This window comes from Microcaecilia unicolor, chromosome 10 (assembly GCF_901765095.1).
Source record: "Microcaecilia unicolor chromosome 10, aMicUni1.1, whole genome shotgun sequence".
Lineage (NCBI taxonomy): Eukaryota > Metazoa > Chordata > Amphibia > Gymnophiona > Siphonopidae > Microcaecilia > Microcaecilia unicolor.
The window spans coordinates 194,139,933-194,166,137 of NC_044040.1; the positions used below are offsets into that span (position 1 = coordinate 194,139,933).

General features: G+C 43.3%; 1 protein-coding gene across 1 annotated transcript in view; it reads right to left on the reverse strand.

Annotated features, from left to right (window-relative positions):
• Nucleotides 1-26,205, reverse strand: part of WDR49 (WD repeat domain 49) — a 92,783-nt gene that overhangs the window by 19,920 nt on the left and 46,658 nt on the right. The window contains exons 11-15 of the mRNA XM_030217140.1: nt 16,889-17,019; nt 13,616-13,714; nt 10,527-10,688; nt 4,056-4,237; nt 977-1,174 (exon numbers count right to left, since the gene is read on the reverse strand). Of these exons, the coding sequence (XP_030073000.1) occupies nt 977-1,174; nt 4,056-4,237; nt 10,527-10,688; nt 13,616-13,714; nt 16,889-17,019 (772 nt within the window). The remainder of the gene's footprint in view (nt 1-976; nt 1,175-4,055; nt 4,238-10,526; nt 10,689-13,615; nt 13,715-16,888; nt 17,020-26,205) is intronic.

The window sequence follows — 26,205 nt, forward strand, 5'->3', positions numbered from 1 at the left end:
CCCAATAAGACAACTCATTGCATAAAGTACAATGAGAACTACATATGTATTCTTGATCATTGACTTATCCTTGTCATTTTCAGGGTACAGACCGTAGAAGTCTGCCCAGCACTGGCTTTGCTTCCCTATTACTGGTGTTGCCATCTAATCAATGCTAAAGCTTGTTTAGTTCCACGCCTTCTCTGCAGGATTCCTTTGTGTTTATCCCACACATTTTTTAGTTCTGTTACCATCTTCATCTCCACCACCTCCAGCGGGAGGGCATTCCAGTTATCCACCACCCTCTTTGTGAAAAAGCACTTCCTGACATTACATAAGTACATAAGCATTAGCACACTGGGACAGACCAAAGGTCCATCACGCCCAGCATCCTGTTTCCAACAGTGGCCAATCCAGGTCACAAATACCTGGCAAGATCCCCAAAAAGCTCAATACATTTTATGCTGCTTATCCCAGAAATAAGCAGTGGAATTTCCCCAAGTCAATTTAATAATGGTCTATGGACTTTTCCTTTAGGAAGCCGTCCAGACCCTTTTTAAACTCTGCTAAGCTAACCGCCGTTACCACATTCTCTGGCAACGAATTCCAGAGTTTAATTACACGTTGAGTGAAGAAACGTTTTCTCCGATTTGTATTAAATTTACTACTTTGTATCTTCATCGCATGCTCCCTAGTCCTAGTATTTTTGGAAAGAGTAAACAAACGATTCACTTCTACCCGTTCCACTCCACTCATTATTCCTGAGTCGGCCCCCCCCTGCAACTTCAACTCATGCCTTCTAGTAAGCATTTTCTCCTATGTTAGGGCTTAACGCCCTTTAGTCAAAGGATCTTTAAATGTTTTACATTATGCTGCAATAAAACATTTGCCTTAACATAGCATCTTTTTCCAATCCCTATTTTAGGTACTGGGTCAATGTCCACACATTCCCCATATATTTTAAAGTTGAAACGCTGTACAAAATGAGCATCGGTACCTGTCCAAATATTCCTATTGTCCTCCCATAGATGTCACTGAGGCATATGCTGCAGTCCGCAGAGGCAGAGATAACCAGCAGTCGTTTGCCATAGATACATGTTTCCAAGTGAGTGACACAGTCTTGGTGAGGCTGAAAACATTTTACCAGTGGGGGAGGATGCGTAATCTTGCTGTTGCTCAAATCAAGGCAGTAGTCCTAGCAGAAAACACAAATGTCAGTTTTATTAGCAGAGGAATGCACAATTTACAAAATAATTAGTGTCTGCTTTATAGAGTGACAGTCACACCTCATTTTCACCACTTTGTTTTAGCTGCATTGCTCAAAAATAATCACAGAAAAGTCCACGAAAAACGCAATTAAAAATGTCTGGATAAAGGAAAGCTATTATTTTATATATTTTATTTATTTATTTATTTGTAGCATTTGTATCCCACATTTTCCCACCAATTTGCAGGCTCAATGTGGCTTACATTTGCCGTAATGGCGGATGCCATTTCCGGGTAACAGAATTACAAATGGTGTTGCGTTAAAGTGCATACATACATGGTAACATAGATGGAACAGTTCATGGTATATATATATATATATATATATATATATATATATATATATATATATATATATATATATATATATACCATGTGCATATATACATGGTAAAGAAGAATACATTATGGTATTGCATGAAGGTTCCTGATTGATAATTGGATTATAACATACATTAGGTCATCGACTATGGAGAGACCATATTCGACATAAGGATTGAAGTGATAGTGCTTGTTCACTAATAGCAAAGAGGTTAATCAGTCAAGTGACAAGTGATATATGTAGCAAGATCAACTACTAGTAAAAAGGGTTATGGATTTTAAAACAAAAATTGTAAAGGAGATAAACTCTAACAAGCTTCTCCTTGTTAACAGAGATTAGCTTAACGTCTTCCAAATACAGATTTACTTATATTCCACTTTTCATATTGCACAAAGTGGTTCACAGTAATAAAATGGTTCATAAAAATAAAAATATACAGTACAGTGACAAAAAAACATGGTAAAATATAATCAACAGATCAATCCAAGTACAAAACATCATCAACTTACAATATAAGAAAACATAAAATCTCGCTATACATTTTTATCTCTCTAACCTTGTATTCTGTCTTAACATATAATTCAAACAGAATATCAAATGTAGGGGTCCTTTTACTAAGCTGCAGTAAAAAGTGTCTTTAGTACGCCCTTATGCAGGTCTTTCCTGCGTGCTAAGGCCATTTTTACCACAGCCGTAAAGAATGAAAGAATGAAAAGTAACTGAACCTTCCTACTAAAATGGTTATGTACCAAGGTCTGGAAACTTCTACAAATGGGACTTCATGCAAAAACCTCGAAATTCCAGGGATTTCATGCAGTTTTGCTCATATAAGCCTCAGTGGTGAATGTTTTCAAAACTTTGCCATTCACAACAGTAAACATTTGCACATAGCCCACTATCCCTTGGATTCTATAAATGGTGCCCACTTTTGGGTGCCCAAATATGGGTGTGCTTCCGAGATGCACATGCAGCTTAAAGCTGTTTACTATCAACGATCCAGTGAAGGAATATCATGAAATTACATTGGCTGCCAATCAATGAATGTATTCAATTTAAGGTATGTACAATGATATTTAAGATTTTGTCAGGAGCAGCTCCTTTCTACATGATAAATTTAATAAAATTTCTTCATAGATCTCATACAAGAAATCAATTCCTTTTTCAATTTCCTAGTGCTACGGTTCTAAAATCAATGAAACACTTTTCCGCATCGCTCTATTATCAGATGGCTTTATTATGGAACTGACTTCCTTTAGTCTCGCGATGTTGTCCGCATTATGTATTATCTAGAAAGAATTTGAAAACATTTCTGTTTCGGTGAACCAAGTCCTAATTGTTGTATTTGGTGGATATATGTTTTAATGTTTGAACTTGTTACTGTAATTCCCAGAATATTGAACTGATAAGGTATATGGTGGGCTGCAAGACGTGTTATAACATAACATAATAACTGGATGCTAAGAACCAATTTATGACTTAATTGGCACTAAATAGCATTTGCCACGCATCTGGCTACACGCTTTTCTATAACCATGGGCACTTAAATCCCATAGTGCGCATCTCAAATGGGGGCATGGCTATGGGAGGGGCTTGGGTGGGTCATGGACATTCCAAAAAGTTGCACGCAATGTTATATAATAATGAGTCTTTGCACCCAACTTGGGTGCTGGGATTTACACCTTGTTTCAGCAGGCATAAGTCTGGCACCCAGAGATGGACACGCACCCTTTATGAAGTAGCGCTTAGTGTCGATATTTTCCGGTGCCCATTTTGCATCATCATTTATAGAATTCCCCTCCATACACACAAGAGTTCAGGACAGTGCACAATATAGGAGCTGCTACAATGAAAAAGTGGGCAGCTAGTGTTGCTTTACGGATTTTATAAAAGCCAGTACGCAAAAACATCTTCACATGTTGACTTTTGCAAATATGATAACTACACCTTGATGAAGCGTACTCATTTTATGCAAGAATTTGCTACGGAATTCATTATTATTCAAAGCAACTGTATGCAAGAAATGGCAGCTAGCTGACCAGAAATTCCACATCATGGCACATTGGCTGCTCTTCTTATGGGGTCCTTTTACTAAGCTGCGGTATAAAGTGGCCTTCAAAATACACTAAGGCCATTTTCACTACAGCAGTAAAATGGACGATTTTCCATTTTTCCTATTAATGACCATGCACTAATGTTGCCACTAGCAAGCGGCCATTTAAAAAATTACCGTGTTAGCACCGACACCTATTTTTCAGGCAGTAAGGGATCATGCGTAATCTGCTCTAATCAGTCAGTGCGCAGTAATGCCCATTCTCTACCCTCCAGACTACTACTACTACTACTACTATTAAACATTTCTATATTTCAAATTACTGCAGGATGCCTGAGCGCATCCCAAAGTAAGCCATTTTAAGCTGCGGTAAGTGTGCTCTGATGCATACCGCAGCTTAGTAAAAGGACCCCTGCGTGATCATAGATCATTCCTCACCTGAATATCCCACACTTTAATCCATCCATCCAGATCCCCAGTTATGAGGTAATGATTTAATTTATCAACAGTCATAACGATGGACCCATTGTGAGCTGCAAACTCTGCCATCAGCTGACTCCTGAATATATTCCAAAATCTGACATGACCAGACCCTCCAGAAGATACCAAGTTTGCCCCTCCTAAAATAAAAGAACACTGTGATATAAGGCAAAATGAATTCTCTGGCAGCTTTTTCAGAGCTATAGGATACACAAAAACTGATTACACTTTCTTGTAACCTATCAAGTACCTTCCAATTACAGTAATACCTCGGTTTTCGTTGACTTCGGTTATTGTCGGTTTTGGTTTTCGTCGATTTGTTTCGCGAAAAATTTGCCTCGGATTTCGTTGGTTGCCTCGGATTTTGTCGACATGCCCACGTAACCTCGCTGCTAATTTTGCGAAAACAAAGGGCGACCCACGCGTTCTCCTGCTCAGTGTGGCGTTTTTCAGTTTCAAAAATGTACGTAACGCACGTAAGATAAAATCACATGTGCTCAAATATCATTGCCTCGGTTTTCGTCAGTCTCAGATTTCGCCGATTGTTTTGGGACGGATTATCGACGAAAACCAAGGTATTACTGTATATGAAAATTCCCTTGTGATCACACACCAGGAACTTCTGTTATGGCAACTGTAAGACAAGGTTAGGTATTGTATTACTATTCAATGAGAGTGAAAGACAGCTATAGGTATTATTACTTATGATGGAGAAATGTTGTTTACGATTGTTTGGGGCTGAGAAAATTCATGGCATTTACACGTGGAATCAAGGGAGGTGGGAATTTGATAGGGATATTGTTTTATCTTGTTTTTGTTTTTCTGGGGGATGGAGAAATTCATTCATTTGTTTTTATCTTGAACACAAAAAATATAAATTTAAAAAAAGAATATTCGATTCGTATTCAGACGAATAGTGATTTCATTCAAATACGAATAACCTGGGGCTCTACTGTGCTAAATACTACTGAAATAAACACTTGATCTCTGATTTCACTTTGCTTCTTTTATTATTTGTTATGTTAAAGCTCAATGCCCATTATTCGTATTTGGCCGAATAATATTTTCCATTATTTGTAGTCAGCTGAATAGTAAACTATGCTATTCGGTACAGCTTTAAAATAAAATTCAAAGCAAAATTTAAAAGAAAGAACAATCAGATCAGGTCCAGGCAGTGGCGTAGGAAGGGGGGGCGGTGGGGGTACATGCCGCTGGGGAGGGGGCGGTGGGGCGGTCTGCCCCAGATGCACGCCGCTGGGGGGGTGTCGGCTCCGCTGGTTCTCTGCTCCCTCTGCCCCGGAACAGGTTACTTCCTGTTCCGAGGCAGAGAGAGCAAGGAACCAGTGGAGCAGACACAGCTCCCAGCGACATGCACTCGGGGACGGATCGGACCTCATGCCCGCCCCTCGCTTCCTAATTGAAGTAAGAATGCGCTCCGGGGAGGGGGGAGGGTGCGCAGCAGCGACCCGCCCCGGGTGTCAGCCGCCCTTGCTAAGGCACTGGGTCCAGGCCTGCCACCATGAACATAAACCAAAGTACAAAACAAGGGGAATCCTCTACGATAACGAATCACAGCAGGTAAAAGTCGAGGCTGACCAAAGACGATTCACCACTGGACACTTGAATCCAACAGTTTTTATTGGCATAAGTAAAAGAAGGACCCGACATAGAGTATATTATTTGACCCCTGACGTAGGCGCTTGCATGCGTCGAAACACGGCCCGTGTCGGGTCCTTCTTTTACTTATACCAATAAAGATTGTTGGATTCAAGTCTCCAGTGGTGAATCGTCTTTGGTCAGCCTCTACTTTTTACCTACCATGAACATAAAAACATCCCCTGGTTCTCGCTCCACTGAATCCTTTTGACCTCATCCATAGCTTGAAAAAGGTACACAAGTGATCACCAGTCACTTTTGCACCTCTGGTTCCTATTCCACAATTGTGGCAGCTGATCTTTTCAGTGTTTGTCATTCAAGAAAATGGTACTCCATCCCCCTTTCCCAAGCTACAGTAGGGGGAGGGGGAGGTCCTTATGCAGAATACTAGTTTAATGCAAATCTTTCTGGTGCCTTCCTTTGGGTACCATTTACCGAATTCCCACTATACTTCGTAGTGGCAGAACTACACAATTTTCAAACTACTCTAAGAAGTTTGTATTTGAAAATAAAGTAGGTTTGGGTGGGTTCAAAAGTGGGTTAATACCTGTTTTTGTGAAATGTTACGAGGTGAAACTAAGCTTTTAGCTCATCTGCATCCTGTAGCTAAATTGTACACAATATTTTTCACATATGAGAACTTTACACATTTTTTTAAAGAAGCTCCCCTTTCACGTGGTGACAATATGAATTAAAAGGCCTAATCAGAGACTCCCTACCCTCATTCAAGGCGACCTTCAATCCCTGATGGTATAGTAGGCTTCCCCTCCCTCCCTCCCTACTGTCTGGGGGCCACTTTTTTCACCATTCATGCCCTGTGTTAGGACAAAGGAAAGTAAAGAAGCTCATTATATCACCAGTGATCACACATGTATCTGGAAGCGGGGTATGGGGGACCCCTTCCTTTACGACATATGCCCCCAAGCAGGGTTAGGAGATAAGAAGCACATTACATTCCGCCTTCCGCCTGAACCGATACACTCATATCACCCCTCTCCTCAAGTCACTTCATTGGCTTCCGATCAGGTACCGCATTCGATTCAAGCTTCTGCTACTAACCTACAAATGTACTCTATCTGCAGCCCCTCCTTACCTCTCAACCCTCATCTCCCCTTACGTTCCTACCCGTAACCTCCGCTCTCATGACAAATCCCTTCTTTCAGTACCCTTCTCCACCATCGCCAACTCCAGGCTCCACCCTTTCTGCCTCGCCTCACCCCACGCATGGAACAAACTCCCCGAGCCCATACGTCAGGCCCCCTCCCTGCCCATCTTCAAATCTCTGCTTAAAGCCCACCTCTTCAATGTCGCCTTCGGCACCTAACCTCTACACCTCTACCCAGGAAATCTAGACTGCCCAACTTGACATTTCGTTCTTTAGATTTTAAGCTCATTTGAGCAGGGACCGTCCTTCTTTGTTTATTTTGTACAGCGCTGCGTAACCCTAGTAGCGCTCTAGAAATGTTAAGTAGTAGTAGTAGTATTACATATAGCAGTGATTTAACCAGAGCTGAGATTCTGATGTCATAATGGCTCATTCCACCAATGCCTAAGAGCCAACCTCATCAGTGATGTCACAATGGCTTGATTGTCCTATATTTGTCTCACTCTTGTCTATTAGATTGTAAGCTCTTTGAGCAGGGACTGTCTCTCTTTGTTTATTTTGTACAGCGCTGCGTAACCCTAGTAGCGCTCTAGAAATGTTAAGTAGTAGTAGTAGTACATTGCCAGGGATTGTAGCCCACATGCAGCTGCCAAATGAAGTGGAATACTTTTAAATTGTGGTGACGTGAAGACAAATAAAAAGAGGTGTCTTAATTTTTCTTGCAAGCCTGTTTTCATGATTTTTTGGTATTAACAGGTTGCATTCTATGATTTTGAATGACAGCAGCTCGTTATTACTAAATTTAAATAAAAGTTCATGCAAAGTAGACTTTGTATGACACTTTACAGCAGCAAAGGGTACTCTTGCAAAGTGGCTTTGAAAAAGTGCTCTTTCATGTGAAAAATAGCTGAAATGTCAGACATTTGCTGGATAATTCTATAACTGATCCCACGCAGTCATGTATTTCTTGCACGCATAAGTTGCCTCTCAATTGGCTCTTATTTGCAAGTACACTATGAGCGGTTTGTCTTCTTTCTCCTGGTTGATTTTGAGCTACAGTTGGTATCCTAGCACCATAAGCTTTTATTTATTTATTTATCAATAGAAATCAAACAAAATAAAACATGGAAAAGAAAATAAGATGATACCTTTTTTATTGGACATAATACATTTCTTGATTAGCTTTCGAAGGTCGCCCTTCTTCCTCAGATCGGAAATAAGCAAATGTTGGTAGATGACAGTGTATATAAGTGAAAACATTCAAGCATTACTATGACAGTAAAATAGATACCATTGGAGATTCTACATGGAATGTTGCTACTCTTGGAGATTCTACATGGAATGTTGCTATTCCACTAGCAACATTCCATGTAGAAGGCTGCGCAGGCTTCTGTTTCTGTGAGTCTGACGTCCTGCACGTACGTGCAGGACGTCAGACTCACAGAAGCAGAAGCCTGCGCGGCCACATTGGTGATCTACAAGGGCTGACTTCTACATGGAATGTTGCTAGTGGAATAGCAACATTCCATGTAGAATCTATAGAAATCAAACAAAATAAAACATGGAAAAGAAAATAAGATGATACCTTTTTATTGGACATAATACATTTCTTGATTAGCTTTCGAAGGTCGCCCTTCTTCCTCAGATCGGAAATAAGCAAATGTGCTAGCTGACAGTGTATATAAGTGAAAACATTCAAGCATTACTATGACAGTCTGACAGGGTGGGAGGAGGGGGGTGGGTAGGAGGTATGCATGGGGACATCAAAGCATATCATTGATATTCTAACAGGATGGGTGTGGATAGGTGAGGGGTGGGGTGATCAACAGAGACATACAGCTTTATGGTTTATAATGGGCTAGGAACCCCAGGTCCTTGTTAAGTCCTTTCTGTTGGGTGTTAAAATATTCAATCATTCTGACTTCAAAGGTCTTACGTTCTTGTATGGTTTTAAAGTTACCTTTCAGTATTCTCACTGTGAAATCACTGGTACAGTGTCCTGGTTCTGTGAAGTGCTGTCCCACCGGGGTGGGGGCCCTACTGGCTGTATTGTTCATGTGATGTCTATGTAAATTGAATCTTGTCTTAAGCATCTGGCCTGTTTCTCCAATATAGCATCCTTTGTTACATTTTTTACACTGAATGATATATACCACATTGGAAGATGAGCATTTAAAAATTTATATTCTGTTCAATCCCATGGTCCTTGGCGGATCACAAGCCAGAAGTTAAAGAGATTTAATTTACATAGACATCATATGAAAAATGCCAGTACCAATATGAAAAATGCCAGTACCAACCAGGATGTCACCTCTGTGGGGGCTGCACTTTACAAAACCAGAACATTGTACCAATGGTTTTATGGTGAGAATACTAAAAGGTAACTTTAAAACAATACAGGAACGAAAGACCTTTGAAGTCAGAATGATTAAATATTTTGACACACACCAGACAGGACTTAACAAAGATCTGGGTTTTCTAGCCCATTATAAACCATAAAACTCTACTGCTTTGTCACCTTCTTATCACCATGCATATCTCCCTGTCCCTCATCCACCTAGCCATCCAAGTCTCTCACCTAACCCACCCCATCCTCATCCTGTTAACTGTAGCTGACCCAGGGGGCAGAAATCCTGATTCACCAAGCCAGCCTAAAGTCATTCACCATGTAAGCAAGTAGCAGAACTGGGCTCAAAAAAGATTAGACAAACCTTTGAAAGATAAATCAACCACAAGCTAACATCCTGGGTTCAATAAATTCTTAAACAATGACTATTAGAAACTGGAAAGGAACGTTAGGAAATGGTTAGTTCTAATACAGTTCTGCCAAGCACCTCCTGCTTTCCATGGTTAGAGATGGGAATACTGAACTAGATAAACCTTTGATCTTACAAAGTTCATCTGCTCTTATTTTTGAGTGCCAACGGGTCACACCTTTGGGCACCAACATATATTCTAGGAAGAAGTGAATTTATGCTGTAGCTGAAGACAAATTAGGTCAATAAGTACATAAGTATTGCCAAACTGGGAAAGACCAAAGGTCCATCGAGCCCAGCATCCTGTTTCCAACAGTGGCCAATCCAGGTCACAAATACCTGGCAAGATCCCCAAAATGTACAAAACATTTTATACTGCTTATCCCAGAAATAGTGGATTTTCCTAAGTCCATTTAATAACGGTCTATGGACTTTTCCTTTAGGAAGCCGTCCAAAACTTTTTAAAACTCCACTAAGCTAACTGCCTTTACTACATTCTCTGGCAACGAATTCCAGAGTTTAATTACACGTTGAGTGAAGAAACATTTTCTCCGATTCGTTTTAAATTTACTACATTGTAGCTTCATCAAATGCCCCCTAGTCCTAGTATTTTTGGAAAGCGTGAACAGACGCTTCACATCTACCCGTTCAACTCCACTCATTATTTTATAGACCTCTATCATATCTCCCCTCAGCCGCCTTTTCTCCAAGCTGAAGAGCCTTAGCCGCTTTAGCCTTTCCTCATAGGGAAATCGTCCCATCCCCTTTATCATTTTCATCGCCCTTCTCTGCACCTTTTCTAATTCCACTATATCTTTTTTGAGTAGTCCTGGCCCACCTCTGGTTCTAACAACCTTTCCTACACAGGAAAGCTAAACAATTAATCCTCTCTCTATACAAGATAGACTTTACCTGTTACTGAGATATTCTTTCTAGCTTCCAAGAAGAAAAGTCTTGTTACGGCATTATTGTTTTCAGTGTCACTATCATAAAAGCCATCTGCAGAAACTGTACATCTTCCAGAAAATGCAGAGGAAAGACTTATTCTGGAACGCTGACGCTGTAGATGGGTATCTGTAATGCAAATAACTTTTAAGCAGAACCATCAAAAACCTTCTTATAGGGTGTGTGTGTCAGAACATCATTGATTTTAGAAAATTAAAGACTGCTAATATCCTATCTAAAAAAAAATCTAATATCTGGGTAAAATATTGCTAATATCTTAAACATGCAATGCTTGATTCAAATATATCAGTGGGTTTTCAGTTGGCTTTGCAAGGAGCAGTTATATTGTAACACCATAAATGGAAGAAGTGTGTTCTTTTACATTCTGAAAGCAGAGAGCCCCAGCCTGAAAAGTAAGGCTTAATCATCATAGCTAAAAACCACTAAAGAGCTGTAATTGTAACTGTGACCCTGCATTATATTCTGTGTAGGAGTTTCACCATGCGTTGTAACACAACAATCAGAAGTGAACAAAGACGTGAAACCTGAAGATCCAGCTTTAACTATGGCAGGCCTAGTTATTAAACCTTGTTAGTGGTTTAACTTTAGTTTTGACATATTTTGGCAAGGTAACACATGTTAAAGCTTTGACAATGTGGATTAAAATTAGGGTTACCATTTTTTGTCCTTAAAAAAAGAGGACACTTGCCCCGCCCATGCACCGCCCCATTTCACGCCCTCGCCCCACCCCTTTCACACCCTCTCCCTGCCCCTTGCCACACCTCGCGCCGCCCCCCTGTCACATTTTTCCTCCCCCTGCTCACCCCTCACCTCACCACCCCTCCCCCCAGCCCCGTCACCACCTCTCCCCTTACTCGCTATTTTCCCTGGTGGTCTAGTGACTTCTTTGGGGCAGGAAAGAGCCCCCTCTTTCCTGCCCTGTGTACTGCTCTGCATCCTGTATGCTGGCATGCTGCCTGTGACGGTCTCGGCGAGATTCAAAATGGCCACCGAGAATTGAAGCGGCCTCGCAAGACTTCAATTCTTGGCGGCCATTTTGAATCTCACCGAGATTGTCACAGGCAGCGTGCAGGATGCAGAGCAGTGTGCAGGGCAGGAAAGAGGGGGCTCTTTCCTGCCCCGGTCACTAGACCACCAGGGAAGATCGTGAGTAAGGGGAGGGGAGGTCCGCCGCCCCTCGCATGTCAGCGTCAGCCTGCCATTAGGATGCAGAGCAGCGCGCAGGGCAGGAAAGAGAGGGCTCTTTCCTGCCCCGAAGTCACTAGACCACCAGGGAAGATCGTGAGTAAGGGGAGGGGAGGTCCAGCGCCCGCCCGCATGTCAGCATCAGCCCGCCCATTTGTCCAGAAATCCGGACAAATGGGCAGGCTGGCCAAAACTCGTCCGGACGCCTGGACATGTCCTCAAAAACAGGACATGTCCGGGTAAATCCGGACGTATGGTAACCCTAATTAAAATGGCTAATGCATTAAGAGCAGGGGCGTAGCCACGGGTGAGCCTGGACGGGCCCAGGCCCAGCCACTTTCCCTCCAGGCCCGTCCATCCACATCCTTGCTCGCTGACGCTGTCGCTGCCTTTTCTCACGCGGCTCCGCTGGGTACAGCCGTCCAGGAGGCAGCGTTCAGCGTAGCCTGCCTGCCTGTCCTTAATTCTTCTCCCCAGGCTCCGCATCGCTCCCTGCATTCTTCTCGCCTGTCACGCAGCGCTGCCATTCACACAGGCAGCTGCGCTCCCCCCTACCACGTCCATCCGGTCCTACCAGGAAGTGCATCAGAGAGGACCGGATGGACGCGGCAAAGGGAAGCGCAGCTGCCTGTATGAATGGCAGCACTGCGTGACAGGCGAGTAGAAGAATGCAGAGAGCGATGCAGCGATACAGCGAAGCGGAGCCTGGGGAGAAGAATTAAGGACAAGCAGGATTTGCACATATGCAAAAATTGAGCACTCGCAGGATAGAGCCAGTGGCTGACAGCTGTGGCTCACGGACACTGCCACTGGCCACCCAAGAGGTAAGGTTCTTCGGCAGGGAGGAAGTCTTAAGCTGGCGGGGCTTGAGGATCCCTGCCAGCACAGGTAATTTGTTTACCTTGGGGGGGGGGGGCACAGGTAGGGGGAGGAGTGGAGATGAAATTTTTGGCCCACCCACTTTGGCCTTGGGCCCACCCTAAATCTGGCTATGCCAATGATTAAGAGGCCCTTATACTAAAGGGCATTAGAACCTGGGCTTAGCACACCTTAACGAGGGATTTTCCACGTGCTAAGCTCAGATTCAATGCAGCTCTGTTTTAAAAATTCCTATTGTTTTGTTGGGGGGGGGGGGGGAGGTTGCAAGCCGTACACTAATTTTGCCATTAGTGACATAGAAGGGGATAATCGAACGGGGGTGCCCATCTCTAAGGGCAGCCCCATAAAGGGGCGGGGCAACCCGTATTATCGAAACAAGATGGACATCCATCTTTCGTTTCGATAATAAGGTCAGGGACGCCCAAATCATGAAATTTAGGTCGACCTTAGAGATGGTCGTCCCCGGTTTTCGGCGATAATGGAAAGCAAGGACGCCGATCTCAGAAACGACCAAACCCAAGCCATTTGGTCTTGGGAGGAGCCAACATTTGTAGTGAATTGGTCCCACTAATTGAATGGAAAAAAGCCCTTCCCTTACCGATCCGGAAGGGAACGGGCATGCATGAAGAAAACTGCATGCAAATGAGCTGCTTGCTATTAGCTCATTTGCACACGACTTCCTTTCTAAGAAGGGGAAGCGACGGCAGTTGAGGACGTCCAAAATGTGGATGTTTCTGTGAGAAGGACGTCCATGCCTTTGCTATGCCTCCGACACCCTCTTTATTTATTTATTTATTTATTTATTTGGATTTTGGATCACAAGTAGCAGCAGTGGGATTTGAACCGGCCACCTCTAGACTTAGCTTTAAGGCACTTGCCCATCATTCAGGACCACTTTTTACAATATTGCATGCAGAACAGAAGAATTTCAAAAAGAGAAGCACCTTTACTACAGTGCAGCAGCCTCTCACCTGATCTGGATTTCAGAGCTCTCCTGGCATCGTGGTGAAGTGTACGGGAAGCATTTTCAGTGCTGTTATTCCAAATAACTATTTCACCATCATAACCTCCTATTAGAGAATTTAAAATTACAATATTTATGAGTACTGAGGAGTTGAAAGGTTTTTTTTTCTCACTTGCATGATCTCAAAAAGAATAGTGGATTGAAAATATTGGTTTCAGTTCCCTGGCATATTCATGCTTTTAGAGGAACCTACATTCTGCATGTCCATCACTATTTGAAAACTAAAACTTTCTAGCTTTGCCCATAGAAGAGAACTTTGGTTTATACCAGTGGCATAGCCAAGGGTGGGCTTAGGTGGGCCCAGGCCCACCCACTTTGGGCTCAGGCCCACCCAGTACAAGCATAGCTATAATGTGACTGGCAGGGATCCCCAAGCCCCACCAGCCGAAAACTCCCAACAACTGCCCCTCCTGCATACCTTGTAAATAGCAGATCTTCGCCTGAACTGAGCAGTGACTGATGCATACTGCTCGCACCGGCCCCATAGCCTTCGCTCTGATGTATTCTTGCCTAGGCAGAAACAGGAAGTTGCGTCAGAGGGAAGGGTATGGAGCCAACATCAGCGGTGTGTATTAGTTGCTGCCCGTTGCCGGTGAAAATCTGCTATTTAAAAGTTATGCAGGAGAGGGAGAATATTTGAGAGACCATATGGCATGCAGGTGAGAGGAGAGACCACATCATCTGTGGGATGAGGCGCGGTTCTTCTGCCCACCCATCTTGGGTCCAGGCCCACCCAAAATTGGGTGTCTGGCTACGCCCCTGGTTTATACCATTTACTTTTGGGGTTCAAATTCTCATATTTACGAAATATTTAAGCTTCATATCAGGAAATACTTTTTCACAGAAAGAGTGATGGATGCCTGGAATATCCTCCCGGTGGGTGGTAGGGACAATAACAGTGATGGAATTCAAAAAGGAAAAGAATAAACACAGAGAATCCCTGTATAGAAAAAGGATGGAATCAAAGCAAATTTTAAAAAATGACTTTCACATTTCAAGAAAGACAGAGGGCTGTAATCTCCTGCCTCCCTATTCTAACCCTGTGCAATTGGTACGGGGTTATACCTCAAATACCTTACTCAACTTCATTATTTTCTCTGTATCCATTTACTCCAGAATATGCTCCCATATTTCTGGAACCATGTAAGCCACATTGAACCTGCAAACAGGTGGGAAAATGTGGGATACAAATGCAATAAATAAAAAATAAAATAAACCTACCCAGAGCAGCAGGTAAAACCCTAGCTATCTTAGGGGGTCTTTTACTGAGCCGCAGTAGCGTTTTTAGCTCACGGTAATCAATAGAAATCAAACAAAATTAAAACATGGAAAAGAAAATAAGATGATACCTTTTTTATTTGTCATAACTTAATACATTTCTTGATTAGCTTTCGAAGGTTGCCCTTCTTCATCAGATCTGATCTGATGAAGAAGGGCAACCTTCGAAAGCTAATGAGATTGAAGGGGGGCAGACTCAAGAAAAATGTCAGGAAGTATTTTTTCACGGAGAGAGTAGTGGATGCTTGGACTGCCCTCCCGCGGGAGGTGGTGGAAATGAAAACGGTAACAGAATTCAAAAATGCGTGGGATAAACATAAAGGAATCCTGTGCAGAAGGAATGGATCCTCAGGAGTTTAGTCAAGATCGGGAGGCGGGGCTGGTGGTTGGGAGGCAGGGATAGTGCTGGGTAGATTTATACAGTCTGTGCCAGAGCCGGTGGTTGGGAGGTGGGACTGGTGGTTGGGAGGCAGGGATAGTGCTGGGCAGACTTATACGGTCTGTGCCAGAGCCGGTGGTTGGGAGGCGGGGCTGGTGGTTGGGAGGTGCGGATAGTGCTGGGCAGACTTATACGGTCTGTGCCAGAGCCGGTGGTTGGGAGGCGGGGCTGGTGGTTGGGAGACGGGGATAGTGCTGGGCAGACTTATACGGTCTGTGCCCTGAAGAGCACAGGTACAAATCAAAGTAGGGTATACACAAAAAGTAGCACATATGAGTTATCTTGTTGGGCAGACTGGATGGACCGTGCAGGTCTTTTTCTGCCATCATCTACTATGTTACTATGTTATTTTCTTTTCCATGTTTTAATTTTGTTTGATCTCTATTGATTACCTTTAAGAGTGGACTAACACGGCTAACACACCTCTTTACTTAAGATAGCTCACGATAGAAATCAAGTGGGTAGACTGTCATTCTGTTACTATGTATGTAATAAAAGCCATCATCACAGTTCATAGCAGGCATCAAATATTCTGGGAGTGCATTGCAAACCACACATTTTGCAACTGGTCAAAGTAACTTTCACAAATCGAGTTTATGGGGGGGGGGGGGCATGGTTTCTTGGGGCAACGTCTGCAAATGGGTGAGTTTTGTTCACACGTTGAAAGTTAGGTGGAGTTTTTTGCAGATGATATTACTGAAGACAGCGGGTGAAGCTGAGTTTGCATTTAGCTGTCACTTAAGTTTGAGGCTTTTCTCTCATGTAAGTGTAAATTCAGGCGCATAGATGCTGGTAGTCTACAATTTTAGCATGCAAATGGCACTTTCCTTTAGGCAGTGAAATTGTACAATGAAGGGGGGAAACCTCCTCAAAAATGACTGCTATGAAAAGCGAATTTCATTAAGCTGTAGACCACTAGCCATTTAAAAAGTGCAGCGAAGGGCGACTAAAATGATAGCGGGGATGGGACGACTTCCCTATGAAGAAAGACTAAGGAGGCTAGGGCTTTTCAGCTTGGAGAAGAGACGGCTGTGGGGAGACATGATAGAGGTATATAAAATATTGAGTGGAGTGGAACAGGGGGCATGCGATGAAACTACAGTGTAGTAAATTTAAAACAAATCAGAGAATATTTTTCTTCACCCAACGCATAATTAAACTCTGGAATTCATTGCCGGAGAACATGGTGAAGGCCGTTAGCTTGGCAGAGTTTAAAAAGGGGTTACACGGTTTCCTAATGGACAAGTCCATAAACCGCTACTAAATGGACTTGGGAAAAATCCACAATTCCAGGAATAACATGTATAGAATGTTTCAACGTTTGGGAAGCTCGCCAGGTGCCCTTGGCCTGGATTGGCCGCTGTCGTGGACAGGATGCTGGGCTCGATGGACCCTTGGTCTTTTCCCAGTGTGGTATTACTTATGTAAGCACAGTCCACTAATGATGTAAGTAGTGCTATTAAGCATACAATAGAATAAATTAGTGCCTTGGTCTTGTCTTACCTGTGGCAAGAATTTGTGGAGGTAACAATGCAGCACAAAGAATGTCGTCTTGATGCCGAACGCCTCCTTTCCATTCTGCAGGTTGCACAAGACACTGAGTTAAAGTGTTCAGTCGAAAAACTGTTACTATCCTGCAAAAGGCAGAAAGAAAGGAAATACATTCTTCAACCTAATAGTATGCTTATAGCAATCTTAATAGACCATCTTAACAGAAATCAAAAGACGTATGTAGTACATGAGCGTCCAGGAGTACACAGGTCTTATCTTATGATGATATATAAATATCGGGCCCAACTGAATCTGCCCTACTCTGCTTTGAAACTCATTTCCGTACAACTGGATTTGTTAGCCTTTTATTTATCTTAGGTGCATTCAGCATGGTTGACCATGAAGTGATCACTCAGTCTTGGGTGTTTCCAATTCAACTCTCAGCTGATTTTCTCATCTCAAATCATCCTTAATGTTTTCTTAAACCCTATCACCTGTCTTTTAACGATCCCCATGATTCAGTACTTGGAACTCTCTTCTTTAAGCCTTTATTTCTTCCTTTGGCTGCTCTTATTACTATGTCACCAAGGACGCCCAGGTCCCACTTGATTCATATGTACTCCTTTGCTATTGACTTTTCCTCCATCTTGGAAGTACTTAGGATGTCTTAGGATAAATCACTCTTCTCTGGCACTTAGCATGTTATTTTGTTTACTATCTAGGTTTCTTTCCATAATCGATGATGCCCTTGCCCCTTTTCAGATTCTGTCAGGAAATCTAAATATCACTTAATTCTTCGCTTTATTTCTGCTTCTCCAGCACCTGTTTAATACCAGCTTCAATACATATGAGATCAATATTCCAAAGGATTTATCTAATTAACCTCAGATGTTAACCAGCGTGCGCAAATCCAGTCATATTCTGGATTTGTAGAAAAAAAGTGAGGATGAACCAAGGAGGAATATGAAACAACTTAATTAATGATTTTCCAAAAACGACCCGACACGGCCGTGTTTCGGCCCTAAGGCCTGCCTCAGGGGTCTTGGTTAATCTCAGGTGTAGCAGTGTGAAAATATTCCACCGATGAAAGTTTATGCTCAATTAATGAACAATGCAATGCCTCCTTCAGTCTCTCCTCCGTAGGAAATGGAGTTGACAACCCAGTGCTGATAACTGCCAATTAACAAGCAATTAGACACTAATTGCATTAATTAGAATTTAAGCGCACAACTGTCAAAGCATATTCTGTAAAGTGATGAGCGTAAATTCTAATGTGCGTAGCTGAAAAGGGGGAATGGCCATGGGCATTTCTAAAATCTATGCACATTGTTATAGAATACACCAAATTTTACTTTGCATAAATGCTCATGACTACATTTAGTTGCGTGGGCAGTCGCTCACTGTTTTCTATAAACCACACCGAAATCTAGGTGTATTCTATAAAGTATGCCTAAATCTAGGCGTACTTTATAGAATATGCCTAAGCGTAATTTTTTTCAGCGTCAATATTTTAGGTGCGATATATAGAATCTAGCTCTATAAGGATGCCTACAGTTAGGCACCTAGAGACACATGGGTAGGAGCCTATTTAATAAAAGAACATAAGCACTTACTTAGGATAAAAGTATAACCGGGTATATTTGCGCATATGCATGAGTACTTACACCAGCCATATTAGTCCCAAGTGCTGCTGATACCCACATAATTCATAGTATTTGGTAAGTTGCACATTTAAATTTGAGCCCAGTCCATGATCTGCCCAAGCTCCGCTCATGTTTACAGCAAATACAAATTCCCCCAGATTCTATGTATGGCGCCCAAAGTTGGGCACCGATATAAGATGTGCACCAGCCAATTAGTGCCAGTGATTAGGTTTTGATTGGCATTCATCAGCACCAATTTGGAATTAGGTGCACATTTTGCTACACAATACTCTATAACAATGTGCACCCAAATCCCAGAGCGTATAACCAAAGAAGGGGCGTGGCCATGGGAGTTGTATGGGCGAGTCAGGGGCATTCCTAAAATTTGTGTGCAGTGTTATAGGATACCGGGGATGTGCACCCAAATTGGGCACCTGAAATTACACCTGATTTCAGCAGGCATAAGTCCCAGCACCTAAAGTTGGGCGTTGGACATGGATTACTGAGACCAAGTCAGCATGGCTTTTGTGTGGGGAAATCTTGCCTGACCAATTTACTTCAATTCTTTGAAAGAGTAAACAAACATGTGGACAAAGGGGAGCCGGTTGATATTGTGTATCTGGATTTTCAAAAGGCATTTGACAAGGTACCTCATGAAAGGCTACAGAGGAAATTGGAGGGTCATGGGATAGGAGGAAATGTCCTATTGTGGATTAAGAACTGGTTGAAGGATAGGAAACAGAGAGTGGGGTTAAATTGGCAGTATTCACAATGGAGAAGGGTAGTTAGTGGGGTTCCTCAGGGGTCTGTGCTAGGACCGCTGCTTTTTAATATATTTATAAATAATTTAGAGATGGGAGTAACTAGCGAGGTAATAAAATTTGCTGACGACACAAAGTTATTCAAAGTCGTTAACTCGCGACAGGATTGTGAAAAATTACAGAAGGACCTTACGAGACTGGGAGACTGGGCGGCTAAATGGCAGATGACGTTTAATGTGAGCAGGTGCAAGGTGATGTATGTGGGAAAAAAGAACCCGAATTATAACTACGTCATGCAAGGTTCCACATTAGGAGTTACGGACCAAGAAAGGGATCTGGGTGTCGTCGTCAATAATACACTGACACCTTCTGCTCAGTGTGCTGCTGTGGCTAGGAAAGCGAATAGAATGTTGGGTATTATTAGGAAAGGTATGGAAAACAGGTGTGAGGATGTCATAATGCCGTTATATCGCTCCATGGTGCAACCGCAACTGGAGTATTGTGTTCAATTCTGGTCGCCGCTTCTCAAGAAAGATATAGCAGAATTGGAAAAGGTGCAGCGAAGGGCGACTAAAATGATAGCGGGGATGGGACGACTTCCCTAAGGAGGCTAGGGCTTTTCAGCTTGGAGAAGAGACAGCTGAGGGGAGACATGATAGAGGTATATAAAATAATGAGTTGAGTGGAACAGGTGGATGTGAAGCGTCTGTTCACGCTTTCCAAAAATACTAGGACTAGGGGACATGCGATGAAACTACAGTGCAGTAAATTTAAAACAAATCGGAGAAACTTTTTCTTCACCCAACGTATAATTAAACTCTGGAATTCGTTGCCGGAGAACGTGGTGAAGGCGGTTAGCATAGCAGAGTTTAAAAAGGGGTTAGACGGTTTCCTAAAGGACAAGCCCATAAACCACTACTAAATGGACTTGGGGAAAAATCCACAATTCCAGGAATAACATGTATAGAATGTTTGTACGTTTGGGACGCTTGCCAGGTGCCCTTGGCCTGGATTGGCCGCTGTCATGGACAGGATGCTGGGCTCAATGGACCCTTGGTCTTTTCCTAGTGTGGCATTACTTATGTACTTATGAAATGGGCACTCAATGCTATTTTATAATAGATGCTCATCTTTGGGTGCCCATTATAGAATGGCAGTGAGCACCATTTTTTTTTTCAATGCTAATAGTGAATCCGGTCCAAATGTAAGTTAAATAGGTATTCACAGAATAGCACAGTACATAGCTGGAAATTATGCACATATGTATGTAAATAGTTTATAGTTTGTTAAGAATCTTGATATACTGCAAGTTCAACAAAAGTTGACTGAAGTGGTTAACAAAAGAAAAAAAACATCACAATAAGATTTAAAAAAGCAGAAAGGAACCCCAATTCATCATTCATTCAAGGAAGGGGTACAGTGGCAGAGTAGAGAGGCTGGGGTGCCTGGCCCCATGATAACCAGTCAGGACCCCTGAAGTGAGTGGGGTTGTGGGCTCAAAGTCCAGCTGAAAGAGATGAGTTTTCAAGAGCTGTTTGAATTTTTGAAAGAAAGCCTCAGATCTAATTGAGGATGGGAGGTCGTTGCAGAATTTTGGGGCAGTAAAAAAAAAAAAAAAGCTAAAGAGCACATAGACTTGTAGTGGGCCATTTGGGGTGACATTAGAGTCAGATGATTTGCGTCTAGCGATCTGCAATAGCAGTTGGGTGTATAGGGTATGATTCAGGAGGACCGATAGGAAGGTAAGCTGAGGTGGAGAGTTTTGTGAGCAAGGCAAAACAGTTATGAAAATAGGCCTTTAGTAAATGGGCAGCAAATGAAGTTTAGCAAGTAGAGGAGAAGCATGGTTAGATCTACGGGCCCTGCATAAGAGTCAGGCTGATGAGTTCTGTATTTTGGAACATTTATGTGCATAATGGATGCATATATGTTAGCACCTAAGTTTCAGAATTGCCCCTTATCTGGTTAACTTTATCTATCCAGCTTATTTTCGAAAGAGATCGCTGGCCATCTTCCGACACAAATCAGGAGATGGCCGGCGATCTCCTGATCCCGGCCAAATCGGTATAATGGAAAGCTGATTTTGGCCGGCACCAACTGCTTTCCGTCACGGAGCTGGCCAATCTTCAAGGCGGGATGGGGGCGTGTTTACGAGATGGCCGGCTTCGCCTGATAATGGAAAAAAGATGGCCGGTTCTGACAAGCATTTCGCCGGCTTCACTTGGTCCATTTATTTTTAGGACCAAGTCTCAAAAAAGTGCCCCAAATGACCAGATGACCACCGGAGGGAATCGGGGATCACCTCCCCTTACTCCCCAAGGGGTCACCAACCCCCTCCCACCCTAAAAAAATAAAAACAAAAATTTTTTTTTGCCAGCCTCAAATGTCATACCCAGTTCCCTGACAGCAGTATGCAGGTCCCTGGAGCAGTATTTAGTGGGTGCAGTGCACTTCAGGCAGGTGGACCCAGGCCCATTCCCCCCCTACCTGTTCCACTTGTAGTGGTTAATGTTGAGCCCTCCAAAAAACCACAAAACCCACTGTACCCACATGTAGGTGCCCCCCTTCACCCCTTAGGGCTATGGTAGTGGTGTTGAGTTGTGGGGACTGGATTTTGGGGGAGATTTGGGGGGCTCAGCACACAATGTAAGGGAGGTATGCACCTGGGAGCAATTTTTGAAGTCCACTGCAGTGCCCCCTAGGGTGCCTGGTTGGTGTCCTGGCATGTCAGGGGGGCCAGTGCACTACAAATGCTGGCTCCTCCCACGTTCAAATGCCTTGCATTTGGCCGGGTTTGAGATCGCCGGCATTAGTTTCCATTATCGCCAGAAACCGATGCCGGCCATCTCTAAAGCCGGCCCAAATGCTGACATTTGGCCGGCTCCAACCGTATTATCGAAACAAAAGATAGCCGGTTATCTTTTTCGATAATAAGGTTCTGCCGCCGCTTTACGGCGCCAGACATAGAGATGGCCGGCCATCTATTTGGCCGGCGCCGTTCGATTATGCCCCTCTATGTCACCTTAATTAATGGCTATTCTAAACAGAACATGTATCTGTTTACCTTCAGGACAACATATCCAGCAGACCAACTTAAATCTAAGCTATTTGGTTGACTGATTACATATCATGCTATTAAATATTGACCTCACAAAGAATCTGCTCTGCCTTTTCTTTTCATGCTTCATATCGGAATGCAGCTCATAATCAAAAGAATCCAGCAAGTATGAAAATAAATGATCAAGTCTTCTGTCATATCTGTATACAGTCTGTCGCACATTCATAATCTTTTGGCCACACCTTCCATAGTACAACTGTTCCCTGTATGATTGATCATATTAGCGGTTGCAATAGAGGTCATTTTTTTATTTTAAAAAAATCTAGCATATTGGATGCTGGTGATTAATGAAGTCTTTTATCCAGAGACTTTATGCCTCAGACTCCACAACCACCATCATCACCTCTTCCCTCTCTCCTCTTGAAAATAAATTGGCTATATTGGAATATTGAAAGACTCAGAAAAACTGAAATTTGTGCAGTATAAGGATGATACAGCACATCCTATAAACTGAATTCTGTGTCCAGAATCTATGCTGAGGTTAAATTATACAGTATTGAAATCAAAATCATACACAGTTTCTTCAATTTATAATTAGAATCAAAAACTTATCTTAATGGTGTTGGCTCCGGGGGTTCTTATGGTATAACATGAATCATGTTTCACCTGCTGGCTAGGATCCACCCCCTATGTTTGTAGAACTGTAAGTTAAATGTTGTACTTCAGAACGGAATGTTTAAGACATCCTTAAACAGTAATAATTGTACTTGTTATCATGTAACGACTATGCCTATCTTCTCTTACCAACATTCAAACTATAAGAATTCTTCTTCTACTAACCTATAAATGTACTCACTCTGCTGCTCCCCAGTATCTTTCCACACTCGTCCTTCCCTACACCCCTTCCCGTGCACTCCGCTCCATGGATAAATCCTTCTTATCTGTTCCCTTCTCCACTACTGCCAACTCCAGACTTCGCGCCTTCTGTCTCGCTGCACCCTACGCCTGGAATAAACTTCCTGAGCCCCTACGTCTTGCCCCATCCTTGGCCACCTTTAAATCTAGACTGAAAGCCCACCTCTTTAACATTGCTTTTGACTCGTAACCACTTGTAATCACTCGCCTCCACCTACTCTCCTCTCTTCCTTCCCGTTCACATTAATTGATTTGATTTGCTTACTTTATTTATTTTTTGTCTATTAGATTGTAAGCTCTTTGAGCAGGGACTGTCTTTCTTCTATGTTTGTGCAGCGCTGCGTACGCCTTGTAGCGCTATAGAAATGCTAAATAGTAGTAGTAGTAGTAGTAGTAGTAAGAATTGTACCTGTTATCATGTAACGACTATGCCTATCTTCTCTTACCAACATTCAAACTATAAGAATTGTACCTGTTATCACGAAATAATTATGTCGTAACCACACTCTGCAAGCCACTTTGAGCCTACAAATAGGTGGGAAAAAGTGGGATACAAATGCAATAAATAAATAAATATAAAAAATTATTTTGGATAGGGGGTGGATTCTTGATACAGCCAACAGGCGAAACATGATTCATATCGGACCATAAGAACCCCCGGCGCTGACACATAGTAACGTGGAGGGGAATAATCGAATGTCGCCGGCAAAATAGATCACCGGCGATCTATTTTGGCAGTGGCGCAACAGCTGGCCGGAACCGTATTATCAAAAAGATGGCCGACCATCTTTTTTTTACGATAATACGGTTTAGACTGGCCAAATGCCTTGGATGTCGCTGGGTTTGAGATGGCCGGTTTTGTTTTTCAGCGATAATAGAAAAAAATGTCGGCCATCTCCAACCCGGCGACATCTAAGGCATTTGGTCGTGGGAGGAGCCAGCATTTGTAGTGCACTTACATGCCAGGACACCAACTGGGCACCCTAGGGGTCAGTGTGGTGGACTTCAGAAACAGCTCCCACATGCATAGCTCCCTTACTGTGGGTGCTGAGCCTCCCCCCCAAACCCCCTACCTACAAATATGCACCCACTAAAAGTGCTCCAGGGACCTGCACACACTCAGGCCTCTAGGACTTGTTGCTGCTGTATAACCTTGGCACAGCAGTTGACACCTGAAGACTAATGTCTTTGAAAAAGTGCTTTATTGGAATAAGCAGGTTTACTCAGTTAACTGCAGATCAGAGGTTGTGCCCCACTGGCAAAGAGTCTCCCTGATACTGAGATTAGCAGTAGGTCCGAGCTTGCAGAATTGCTGTACAATGCCCTCTTTCAGCAACATTCAAGGTAATAACGTTTTCTAACGTGGGTAACACATGAAAGGGATCTAAAACTGCCTTACAAAAATGGCCACTACCGAATGGACTACCGGAAACAAAACAGGGCACACTCTGACCCAGTTAGCAGGGGGGAAAAGCACCATGGGAGTAGAGTCCAGTACCCTACACCCACCACAATGCATTGCTGATGTGACTCTGCAGGGCACCTAACAGAAAAGGTGTCACACTCACCCGAGAGCCACATCGCAACCACGGAAAGGCTGTCAGATGATACAACACATTCTGCTGTCATGGAGGTGGGTACAGGATTTGAGGCTGGCATACAGGCTGGCAAAAAAGGTTTTCATTTTAACTTTTGTAGTATGGGAGGGGGTTGGTGACCACTGCCCCCAGTGGTCACCAACCCCCTCCCATACTACAAAAGGGGAGGTCATCCCCCATTCCGTCCGGTCGTCATGTGGTCAGTTGGGGCGCCTTTTTGAGACTTAGTCGTGAAAATAAAAGGACCAAGTAAACCCGGCCAAATACCGCTTAACACCACTTTTTTTCCCATTATCGCAGAAAGCCGGTCATCTGGTAGCCACGCCCATGCCCGCCCATGTTCCACCTTCGCTTCACCGGCGACACGCCCCCTTGAACTTTCGCCGGCGAGGCGACAGGAAAGCGGCGATGCTGTTAAAAAGCCAGCTTTCGATTATACGCTTTTAGCCGCTTTTGCGAAATTGTCGGCGATCTCCCGATTTGTGTCAGAAGATCACCGACGAAAAGTTTTGATTATAAGCTGGATAGTAACATAGTCAGGGCCGGACTTAGGCAGAGGCGACCAAGGCGACCGCATAGGGCCCCGCGCCTAAGGGGGCCCCGCACGGCACGCCTAAGGGGGCCCCGCGCAGCGCCTCAACTCTGCCTCGCTCGTGCCTCTGCTCCGGCCGCTGCTCGCCTTAGTCGCCTGAGATTATCTCCATTCCTGCGGCTCGGCCACTCCACTCCCACCACCACCGGCGCGGCACCCAGCCCCGGCTTGGGCCCGCTACTAATTGTAGTGGACTTGAACTGAATAATTTCTGGGGAGGGGAGGTTTCATGATAGCATTGTGCTTATTATTTCAATCAGTTTTTTTTGTACAAGTTTAGCTTCATTTGTCTTTATTTGAAATTTCATAAATAAAAAAATGTTCTAAAAATGGAATAATCTTATCAATGGGGTGTAGCTAGGGTGGGGGTGGGGCTAGGGTAGGCGGGGCTAGGATGGGGCCCCACCAAATTGGTCTGCATAGGGCCCCACACTTGCTAAGACCGGCCCTGAACATAGTAGATGACGGCAGAAAAAGACCTGCACGGTCCATCCAGTCTGCACAACAAGATAAACTCATATGTGCTACTTTTTGTGTATACCCTACTTTGATTTGTATCTGTCATTTTCAGGGCACAGAGCGTATAAGTCTGCCCAGCAATTAAGATAAGATTTTGATTCTAATTATAAATTGAAGAAACTGTGTATGATTTAGATAATTTGGTGAAATTTAACACAAATAAAAAGGTAAATATAACGAGGACCAGTGACAATTTGGGAGAACTATTTTGATGAATAAAAAGTGAATATTTCCATCTAACTT